Source organism: Empidonax traillii, unplaced genomic scaffold (genome assembly GCF_003031625.1).
Source record: "Empidonax traillii isolate 1590-97213 ecotype Southwest subspecies unplaced genomic scaffold, ASM303162v1 scaffold10:size5872457, whole genome shotgun sequence".
NCBI classification, from domain to species: domain Eukaryota; kingdom Metazoa; phylum Chordata; class Aves; order Passeriformes; family Tyrannidae; genus Empidonax; species Empidonax traillii.
Window position 1 is genome coordinate 4,956,499 of NW_020955203.1, and position 11,750 is coordinate 4,968,248.

The following is an 11,750-nucleotide window of genomic DNA, read 5'->3' on the forward strand; positions in this document are numbered from 1 at the left end:
CACCACTCCACCTGCTCTGCAGGTGGAGTCAGCACAGCAGCAAATCCTGCCTGTCCCCTGTGCTGCACCCATTGACAAAGAGCTGAAAAGAAGCTGTTTCAAGTAACTTGAAGCCAGGCCTGAGCATCCCTGAAACAGGAGACATGTGATGCCTAAAACTCAACCCAAACACACTCCCTATGAGGCTCTCCTATCCAAATTACCCAGTGAATTTCCCTTCTTTTGAGATGCAAGGATTCATTCTGCCAGCGAGAAAGCAAAGGCAACCTGAGGAGAAATAAATAGTAATTGCTGCACTGGTATGATGCAGCTCTCCCTGCAAAATTTTGTGTAATATGTACTGCTGGCTGCAAAGTGAGAGGATGACAGTGTCTGGCTCACTCACAAGGGTTAGTGCCTGTCTGATCAGAGGAAGCCTTGCTCACGCAGCATCACTGACAACTTATGTCAGCTGCCCCTCTCTTAGGGGAGAAAAAAGTCCAGCTGACTGTTAAAAACATCTCCATCAAAAGAGATGGACTCTGGGAACCGTCACGGTGAGAATAACACCATGTGGATGCTGAGGCTGTTCCTGTGGGGCTGGAGGAAGCGGAGTCACAAAGCCAGATGGGTTCTGGTTCAACAATAAACCATTCCCTCCAGCACCCAGGTGAATTTGCAGGATTGCCTCCCTAACTCATTACTGTAAAAGAGTCCCAAAGTGAATTATACCATGGCTTAAATTAGCCTGACAGGTTTCTTAACTTCAGTAGCTTCTTTCTGCCCTTTCTCCTGTAACTCACTCTCTCAATACTTCCCTCTCCAGCCCCTTCTCTGCCTTTCACAACACTTTCACAGCCTTATAAACCTCTTGAATATGCCACACTTCTGATATTCCAGATTCCTCCAATGAGCAAGGGAGGACAGGTTAAAAAAAAAAAAATTCTCATATAGTTAATTAAAAAAACATTAAAAAATGGAAGGTCACCAGGTCTTTCACTGCACTGTGTTAACAGAATCATGCTTCTGAAAACTACTCAGAAACAGGAAAACTCTGACAGGTTGATGAACACAAAATGTGCTGTGAGGCACATTTCCAAGTCAGAGTTTTGAGAGGGAAGGATGCTGAATTGTGTTGGGTAAGGAGAATAATGCTGGGGAGGTTGAGGTCAGGTACACTGAGAGTCCAGTTTAAAGCCTTCAGTCCTTTTAAGCAGTAGAGAGGAGAAAGGACTGAGTTAAAGGAGAACTAAGAACAAAAAAAAAATACAAAGGAAAAAAAAAGCAGCGGGGAAGAGGACGTTTGGAGAGGCTGTTGGCAAGAGACCCAGGACAGAGCAGGAGGAAAGGTGGAGAATTCAAAGAGGAACCTTCTTAACATTCGCTTGGAGCTCACAGAGTGGGAGGAGAAACAAACTAATTAGTAATGTCAGGACAGGAGCCATGCTAGCCTATATAAGCTGGTGAGACATTTTCTTTCTCACTACTTTCCTTCTTTCCTGTTCAGCAAAGCAACAGATACCCCTGAGCTCATCAGAGAGGTAAGAGCACTCTGTTCATTCCTTTTAATGCACAGCAGTAAACATGCACCCCGTTACTGAATTACCTGGGTCCCTCCTCTCCCTCAAAACACCTGACAAACAGCATTTGATCGGTCCTGCTGAAGGACAACTGGTAAGGCTCAGGAGCAGGGAATGTCACAATATCAATTATTGAGAAGCTTCTCAGAGGGTGAGGATTTATTAGTACTGCTTAGCCCAGCTGGGTGAACTTTTGAGGAAAAAGAGAAAAGGAAAGAAAAATAAAATGACTGGAACTCTTTAACATCTTTTACTGCCTTTCTATTCTGCAAATTGAAAAATGCCCAGATAGTAATAATACGCAGTTAATGTGCTGATGTCTCTGTATTCCTCTGCCCCCGAGAGACAGATCTCTGAAAACTGAATTGCGGATGGGCTCAGTGAATATTTGAATCTGAAGGATAAGCTTTCTTTTGAACTAATACTTTGAAATATATCTTCTACGGGAAAACCTGAAGGTTTGTGGGTTTGGTTTTTTTTTTTTCCCAGTGAGGGTCAAGTGCATTACAATCTCTCTGTTTGGAGGAGTGTGCCTGTGCATGCTTGTGCTCCTATGCACAGCACAACACTAATCCAGCTTTACTAAACCCCTGGTAACATTACACAAGCCTGTGCTGGAACTGGAGTTGCTGAGAATACGGCCCTTTCCTCCTATTGTATTTGGACACAGGAATTCCTCTAAAAACAGGCTGCACACAGAGAGCTGGCTGCCCCGCAGACTTCACAGCAACAATTTGGAGAATGCAAGAGAGATACAATGGCCGCAATTGTGCGGTGGCAGGTCCTTGGGCAAACAAACGCCACGCCGCAAATTTAAAACCCTCTCGATTTACGGAGAGAAACACGAATTTTGGCAGGGAGAGAGGAAAATTCCGGAAAGAAGAGAAAGTACTAGGTAACACTGCTGCATTTGCAGAGGGGAGAAAAAAAAAAAGCTCAGCATCCAGCACCAGCTTGGAAGCGCCCATGACCTGGGAGTGTTAATCAGCCACACTAAAGACTCTATTCCTCTCCCAGCTGCAAGCATCACACCTTTCTGACCATGCATAACACATAACTTGTGTGTGGCCGGGTTTTTCTCAGCTTCAGCAGGTGAATAAAGGGGTATTTGCAGGCCCCGATGATGCAGGAGCGCAGCCCCAGCGCAGCCGCAGCTTTAACGAGGCATCGCTGGGATGGCACAGAACGGCATGGCATGGAGGAAGTGTACACAAGTGGAAGGGAAATTGATTTAGGGAGACACAAAGTTGCATAACGTCAGTGCTTTGGTTGCAGGACATTTATTAACTCTGAAAACGTGGTTAAAAAAAAAAAAAAAAAAAAAAATCCCCAGCAGGTTAGCGACCCGGCCCCGCGATGATTTTCATCTGCATGAAAGAGGAACATCTTTCTTTCCTGTCTTCTGTTTTGTTTCATGGGAAGCTCTCTCTCTTCCCGTGGAAAATATAGTTTTAAGTAGTTCCTCTGCACAAATCAGTCCTTGCACCACTGGGATGGAAATTACATGCAGACTGGCTCTGCGTGGGTCCTGCTGCAGCTCCTGTATCTCACCACTTACACACCAGTACCAGGAGCTCACATCAGCTTCGACCTATCTGAGGGCAGGACTTAGTCCTCTGTTAAGAATATGACATTAAAAAAAAAAAATTACCAAACCTACCCCCCTGTAGAAGCCAAGCAGTTTGTTCCCACCTTCTCTGGGCTCCTTTTGTAATTGTTTCTATTTCCTTCCTTTGTGCACTAAGGAAAAGAAAAAAAAAAAAAAAAGGCACTTTGGGTGAAAACCACGTGTTATCATAACTTCAATAGCAGATCTTCAAAAGACCTGCTGCGGTCTGGCCTTCATGCAATCCCCATCAGAACGTGCACACCTGAGTTTAAATTAACATTCAGACATCACTGTCTTAAAATTCTCTGAACATCTCTCTAATTCTGAGATAAGACAACTTTTGTATTCTCTCCTTTCTCAAATACCTGCTATCACCTACTCCCTAGAGCAAGGTAACATGTTAACAAATCTTTCATCTGAGCTTATGTGGCAGGTACTGCTTTGTAAAATGTCCAAAAATTATTTAAAATGCCTGAAAAATTCTATGCTGGTGCCAGTTCTGAAGTGGTGTCCTTATATTTTCATTGGACAACTAAGTAGAAGTAGTGCAAGTCCTCCATGTTCTGTGTTTGGGACAGAGGGGACAAGCCTCAGGGCAGTGGTGACAGCCAAACACCCCCACACAGGAGGCAGCGCCTGGAATGGGATTCAGGGAGACCACAAAACCAATGGGGATGGATCTGGGTCTTTACAGTTCAATGAAGACCCCACCAGAAACCAAAGGTCCTCCTGGCCTACCCATTACCCACCAGGCTGCTCTGCAGCTGAGGAAATTGTTCCATAACGGTTTCATTCTCCCTTAGCATGTAAACAGTCACAGAATCAGACAATGTTAAGGGGTTGGAATGGACCTTGAAGATCATATAGTCTCAATCCACCTTGCCATGGGCAGGGACACCTTCTATAACCATGGAATGGTTTGGGTTGGAAGAGAGCTTAAAGATCATCTCATTCCACCCCCTGCCGCCAGGCACACCTTCCACTATTCCAGGTTGCTCAGAGCCCCATCCAAGCCTGGCCTTGGACACTTCCAGGGATGGGCCAGCCACAGCTTCTCTGGGCAACCTGGGCGAGGGGCTTACCACCCTCACAGGGAAGAATTTTTTCCCCTATATCCCATCTAACCCTACTCTCTGTCAGTGGGAAGCCATTCCCACTTGTCCTGTCACTGCGTGCACTACTAAACAGATAGGGAAGGTGGCACCTGATCCCTCTCCAGAGCGATACATCCCTTGACAGTATGGGACTTTCTGGGGCCTGGACTAGATGACACTTAAAAGTCTCTTTCAACCCAAAGTACTCTATGATTCTATGATTCTGTGACATAGTGAACAGGAGTTTGACCAGCACTGCTGGCCAGAGGGTAACTGTGAATCACCCCACAGTCCCTTGGACTTTGGATACTCTAGAAGGACAGGTATGCAGGGTACTGACACAGCCTTCATCGGGGATCAAGTTGGAAACAGCTTGGTGGAAGTGACTCACCAGGTCACCTGGTGTTTTTACCATGCCAAGTGCATTGAGCTGACTTCATTCCTGCCCATGGGAACCCAGAGCAAAGGAGTCCTGCTGGCTCAGACTTGCAGCTTGCACTTAACTGCCTTTATATGGCAAAGCAATACATCAGTTTTTGACAAATTAGGGCCCTCAGCTTGATCCTTTTTTTTTTATTTTTTTATTTCTCCACTGTGCAAGTGGGTCAGTGACTCCCAAAACTTCCTCACATGCACATTGCACCCCCACACTGCAGCATCCTGCTCCAGGTCCTCAATTCAGCATGCAGGGAAAACACCTTGGGCGTGGGTCACACAGCATCACTCTGCAGTGCAGCAGCACTTGGCTTTGCGGGTTAGCAAGAAGGGAAAGCCTAACTAAAGAGGAAGATTCTTTAAATGGAAAATGTAAAAGCACTTTCACCAAATGAGGAGCATTTATCTTGGCTGGAAATTTTGATTTAGCTGAAAGTGCATCCAATTCACTTATTCCATTATTTCAGAATAAAAAATGAGAAAAGCGAAGGTTAATGAATCAAGGTGATGAATTATAACTGAGCCAGGAAAAAAGCCTTCCAGCACCAAGACACCATCCCTTGAAACTCCTTTCTCCTTTTCTTCCTTAACCTTTTCATTTAAGGTCCTTGCCCTTGTGCCCTCCACAAAGTCAAATTCAACACCCTTCTGCATACCAGTCCTGAAATCAGCCTCTCATGTGGAACCTATCCTTATATTAGCTGGGCTCTTCTAGAACGCCCAAAAAATGTCTGTTTCTTATTTGTGCAGATATTTACTGCATCCTGAAAGGTGACCACCAGTCCTCCTGTAACACACAGTAAGGAACTAGCCAGGATGTGCATTAACAACCCATTCCCCTACACAGACTCAGAGCTGCTTAACCACAAGCCTGGGTCTGGAAGTGTAATGCCCAGGGGTGAGGCTGCTCAAGCTTAAGTGCCCAGCACCTGTGTTTCTGAAGTATGGATTCTCTACCCGAGCTACTAGGAAGGCTTTTACTGAAGTTTCAAGCGAGTCAAGGACTAACTCAATGTTTATGTGTTTCTATCATCCTATTTAGGCTATCGACCCCCTACCTAAATTAATTGCCTTTTTGCACAGGCCAGTACCCACCAGTGAGGCCTGAAGCAGGTCTAGTTCTGTATTCACCCAACAACATACGCTGTCTTGTGTTTTCTTTGCCTTGATAATTACCAAGAATTAGTCCTACTCTTCAGGAAACAGAGTACACTCCAGGGAAAGGTTTGGCTGTTTTTAATTTGCTGGTTTCGTATTGAGAACTGGCTCTTAGACAAATAACAATTTGGCTATAGGAAACTGCTTTTGAAATCCAGTGTTTACAGTTAGGTATAAATCTCTGATCCAGAGACTTACAGCCTGAATAAGCCTGTCTAGAGCTGTATGAGGTGCCAGAGGGTTTTCCAACAGCTCCTTCTCCAGAGTGAGTGTGTCCCATAGGGAACCCCATCTCTGCCAGCCTTGCATGGATACCCCAAACGTCTTATTTAGGCCCAAACACCTTTGTTTGACCTGTAACACTCCCCTACCTTGTTTCAATCTTCTTAGAGTACCTGCCAAATTTAATAAGTGTCTTTTCATTAGTCCCTTAGGGCTTACTGCAGCTTCCAAAATGTGGTCCCTCTATTTTGGCTCGATAGAAAACAAAGCAATGTGACTGAGGCAGAGTGGAAGGCAAGCACTGTGAATTTGGCCTTTAGGGTCTTGAATCAGTGCTGGGTACTTCTAAAGATGGGCAGCTAAAAGTGAATTTCTGTTGAGAAGGGAAATGTAAGAATGCATGTGAGGAATGGAATAAGGCACCATGGACATCCCTCAGGCTAAGCCCGTGAGGGATGCTGAACTGATCCCAATAGGTGACAGTACAGAGAACCATAAATCCAGCTTGAGGTGCCTTTTATTGATGGCTGATGGACAAATTCAAATACAGGTTACGCAGCAGAGGAAACCTAATAACTGAAACATCTTTTATGTGGGGTGGATCTCTGTCAAGCTGAATCTTGAGGTAAACTTCAACCTCTATGAAGCCAGTGCCCTCTAATGCTGTCTTGCTCTTTTTGAAACCACCCTTTAAATCAAGAGCTGCTTGATTTCTAGAAAAACATGGTATAGATGAGAAGAGTGTTAAAATCAGGTGAAACACCATGACAAACACATTCCCTGTGGTGTTCAAATCTGTGACTGCATGGAATTCTGGGAGGACAGAGCATAAGTTCATGGAGACATGAGAATCAGGTTTTCAGAATAAGGACTTTCCTCTTCCTGGCTCCAAAGTAGCACATGGTGAGCAAAAATGCGCGGTAGAGAGAATAAACAGGAACCAGTAAGAGGCATTAAAACAAACTGTTTTGTTTTCTTTTTCCCTTAGATTTTACCAAAGGGCCAGAAAAACAACATGGAAAACATTGTTGATGTCAAGATAGACACCATGGGGGAAAGAAAGCCAATGAGGCAGAATCCACTGAGCAAAGGTGGGAAGAGAGTCTGCAAAGCTGTCGGGTACATCACTGGAGACATGAAGGAATTTGGAGCCTGGCTAAAAGGTAAAGCTCCTTCATCATGAGTAATTAGGGGATTCCAAATAAAAAGTACATCCAAGGAGTAATAACTAACTTCTCAGCTATGTGATTCAGGTCAGAGTAGTAGAGAAACTACCTTTAGCCTTTAGATTTATATCTGTTTTGTAGGGGTGAAAAAAAAAAAATCAGCTTTGTGCAGAGATTCACATACTGCTTAAATCTTGAGGATGTCTGAGATGACATTTACCTCCCAACAAGCCATGTACAAAGGGAATTTAGTCCCACAGAACATAACCCCAGATGGTTATTCCGGGCTCTGCCATTCTTCATAACACTCCATGTCCTTTCAGCTGAGCAGTTTCTGTCAAGCCTAATGCCACTGTGAAGTTAAATTACACATAGGTAGGTGCGTTTGGTCCCCTCAATAAATCAGCAGTGGGATACACATACGATTTGCCATCTGAGCCACAGACATCATAAATTAGCTGGTTCATATGAATCCAGTCCAGGGTACTTTATAACATGGGGTTCTGGCAACCACGCTGTTCATCTCAGTTTTCCAGCTGTAAGGCTGCAGTATAGACCATAATAAATCCCAGTCAGGTTTTACAGTCTTATTGATTCATTGCTTCAAGTCGTGGTGCCAAGTCCCACCGCCAGAACTCTTCCTGAGTTTCAAAAATACATCCCAAATCAGTACCATCTGTGTACCTTAGGGGGCTTGTTTTATGTTTTATTTTGATGTCTTCCAGATAAACCTCTCATGATCCAGTTTTTTGACTGGGTGCTGCGTGGGATATCCCAGGTGATGTTTGTCAACAACCCCGTGAGTGGGCTGATCGTCCTTGCTGGCTTTGTGCTGCAGAACCCTTGGTGGGCACTCACAGCGTGTTTGGGCACAGTTGTCTCCACCTTAACAGCACTCATTCTGGGTCAGGACAGGTAAGTCCATCCTTTTCCCTCTCAAAAGATCACTTCAGTGCTGACTTATATGTTAAACATGTGATGTGGATAAGAAGCCTGAACGTAGTGGAAGGCGTCCCTGTCCCTGGCAGGGGGTTGGAACTTGGTGATCTTTAAGGTTCCTTCCAACCCAAACCTGCTATGATTGCATGATCCAGCCTTCACTGGCCATGTATCCGGCCTGGCAGGACCAGACAGAGCTTCCCACCAGCTGCACCTGTTGCAAAGGGGTGTTGGACATAACTACCAAAATTGCTGAGGGCACACAGGATCAAATGTACGAAACTGAACGTCAGTGGATGAGTCGTGGCAGGTCTTCATCACACGAAGTCACAGCTGCATAGAGGGAGAGGGGGTGATGCAAGCAAAGCCATCTCAGGTGAGGAGATTTCAAGGTAGTTGTTGTTCCCTTCCCACAGGTCAGCCATAGCAGCCGGCCTGTATGGATACAACGGGATCCTGGTGGGATCACTTATGGCCGTCTTCTCCTCTAAGGGAGACTACTACTGGTGGCTCCTGCTGCCCATAGCACTGCTGTCCATGACCTGGTAAGTCAGATGGCCCCTCTGCTTCTTTTTCCGACCCCAGTGTCCCCACGCTGAGACTGAGCTATTGTATTTCCATGCACAGTCCAATGGAAAGGAAATACGACTAACACACTGCTAAATCCGCGTCGTTATTTGCACTTTTGAACTCAAATGTAATCCAGAAACAAATAAAAATACCCACATAATCACAAATAAGCCCAGTGGGGAGAAGGAAAATCGATGGCTGATCACACGTAATTCAATACTCTAAATGTGAGTCATATTGCTCTGATGAGTCAATTCATTTTTGTTTCAAGAGGAACATTATTTTCGCCATTCCCTATTGTCATCAACCACAAGTGTTTCATCTATTTAAGCCACCATATAAAATTGTCATGAAAATTTACTTCTCCAGGCACAGAAGCTGTTCAGTGGTCCCAAGACACAGTGGTTGACGCTAATCAAAACAAACAACTAATAATACTTTACTCATATATATGACACAATAATCCGCTAGGCATTTGGGCAGCAAAAAAATTCTGGTCTTTGACCCCGAAATGTCCAGTTGCAGATTGCTGAAACCACACATATAATTTGTCTGCCTGAAGTTCATGTAGTGTTACAATCACTTTGGTGTCAGCTTTTACTTCTGATCCACAAGCTTGAGCAAGGGCACACGGCCACATTCACAGTTCACTCAGACCTGGCAAAGGTGTCCTGTATTCAGTCCAGTTCAAGTGCTGAAGGAAAAAAAAAAAGGTGAACACTGGGACTGAGCTGGGGAATACCTCTATTAAATCACTGGATCCTGTCTCCTTCATGCTCACCAAATTCGCCATATATATTATATAACGTGACAGGAATCTGGACATTTATAACTGCCTGGGAAAGGGTAGGAAATTTATGGAGTTACTCTTACCACGTGTCTGATTTGATCAGAAAGACTGAGGAATTAAACAGCTTTAAAGTAAATAGCCTACATTTGCTGCAGTTGGGTTTATGGTCAGATTTGGTTCTGGCAGGTTTTTTGCCTAGCTGACCAGTGAGACCACTTTATTCTTCTTTCAGCCCTATTTTCACCAGTGCTTTAGCTTCAGTCTTCTGTAAGTGGGACCTGCCTGTTCTCACCTTGCCTTTCAACTTGGCCTTGACCCTCTATCTGGCTGCATCAGGACCACACAACCTCTTCTTCCCTACCACTGTCATTCAGCCTGCAACAGCAACACCAAACATCACCTGGACAGATGCTGAAATCACAATGGTAGGTTGTCTTAAAGATAACAGTCTTCTTCACTTACAAATGAAAACACTAGAAAAATGTATTATATTCCTTCATGGGATGCTGGAATGTTTTGGATTGGAAGCAACCTTAAATACCACCTCATTCCTCCCCTCCTGCCATGGGCAGGGACACCTTCCACTATCCCAGGTTGCCCCAAGCCCCATCCGACCTGGCCTTGGACACTTCCGGGGATCCAGGGGCAGCCACAGCTTCTCTGGGTAACCTGTACCAGGGCTTCACCACCCTCACAGGGAGGAATTTCTTCCCAATATCCCATCTAACCCTGTACTCTGTCTGTGGGAAGCTATTCCCACTGTCCTGTCACTCCAGGCCCTTGTCCCAGGTCCCTCTCCAGCTCTCCTGGAGCCCCTTTAGGCCCTGGAAGAGGCTCTGAGGTCTTCCTGGAGCCTTGTCTTCTCCAGGTGAACCCCCCCAGCTCTCTCAGCCTGGCTCCAGAGCAGAGGGGCTCCCGACCTCGGAACATCTTTGTCACTCTGGACTCATCCCAACAGGCCCACCTCCCTTGTTACTGTCAGACGGCCTGGCAATACAAATTTGTTTCATGAGATAGCTGTTATCCAAAATGTAAATGTTTACTCTAGGAATGAACATTTTTGACAGCTGAAAAACGCAAACTTTTTTGGTGTCTTCCATTTGCAGCTGGCTCTAAGTCTTCAGAGAGTCTCTGGAATCTAATTACCCATTTCTGTGGGTAACTGATCACCTCCCCATAGCTAAGGTTGAGCTGAGACTTCCCATTAACTCACAGGGCAATTTGAGATTTTCATGTAGAGTGTTTATAAACTTGCATCTTCCTAATTAGACATGAACAAGCAGGTACTACTATGGTAGAATAGTTACAAATGGGTGCAAGCACACATTCATATATTTTTAATTTGTATTCAAGTGGGAACTTCCCAAAGAAAGGTTTTATAGTTTAACACTATAAACCATACAGATACTAGAGTCACTGCTTTTCCCCAAGGCTCAGCAGACTATTTTGAGGGATTCCCAGGGAGTAATTAAGAAAAGGAAGTTAATTGACACTAAATATCAACCCAAAAGTGACATTTCAGAACACTTACCCTGGTGCATAATTTTATGGGGATCATAATTGGAAAAGTGCCTCAAAACCATCTCTAAGCTGTGACCAAGCTGTGCTCTGTCCCACCAACTCAGCAACTCCATTCACGTTCCTAGTGAATCCCAAGGGAGTTTCAAGTATATAACTGAATCAGGAAGAAAGCCTTTCCTGAGTAAAGTCTCATAACTCTGACCAAGCCATTATTGGCCATATCACCCTTGGCACTGATCTGCCCAGTCAGAGGGGAATGTCCTCTCAAAGGCATCATCTACCTGAGCACTTCCATGCCCTGGGCTCCCTGTCATGGATCGTGTGGGTATGTAAAAATGGTCAAGTCAGCAGCAGGGGCAAATATGACAAGTAAACCCTTTCACAAAATATTTATCTCTGATATAAGGCCAAAAACCTGGCAGAGGATCTCGTGGCTAGGGAGCAAGTCATGACTCATTTTCACTGAAGGGGAAGCCCTGTGGAAATGCCCTGCTGTCTCCCGAGAGGCATCCAAATGCTTCTCTTAGAAAGACAGGCTGCATCCAGCAAATGCCAAACAAGAAACTGGCCAAGAAAAATAGATTAAAAACCAAAAAGTTACAAAGCTGATAACAAATTACAAATTGTCTTGGGTTTGGTTTTTTTGTTTGTTTTTTTTTATTGGGTGGTTTTGCTTATTTTTGTCTT

General features: G+C 44.7%; 1 protein-coding gene across 1 annotated transcript in view; it reads left to right on the plus strand.

Moving 5' to 3' along the window:
• The window catches only part of LOC114058432 (urea transporter 2-like), a 315,094-nt gene that overhangs the window by 299,413 nt on the left and 3,931 nt on the right, over positions 1 to 11,750 (plus strand). The window contains exons 13-18 of the mRNA XM_027885792.1: positions 2,230 to 2,454; positions 4,919 to 5,016; positions 7,066 to 7,240; positions 7,969 to 8,158; positions 8,599 to 8,727; positions 9,775 to 9,967. Of these exons, the coding sequence (XP_027741593.1) occupies positions 2,230 to 2,454; positions 4,919 to 5,016; positions 7,066 to 7,240; positions 7,969 to 8,158; positions 8,599 to 8,727; positions 9,775 to 9,967 (1,010 nt within the window). The remainder of the gene's footprint in view (positions 1 to 2,229; positions 2,455 to 4,918; positions 5,017 to 7,065; positions 7,241 to 7,968; positions 8,159 to 8,598; positions 8,728 to 9,774; positions 9,968 to 11,750) is intronic.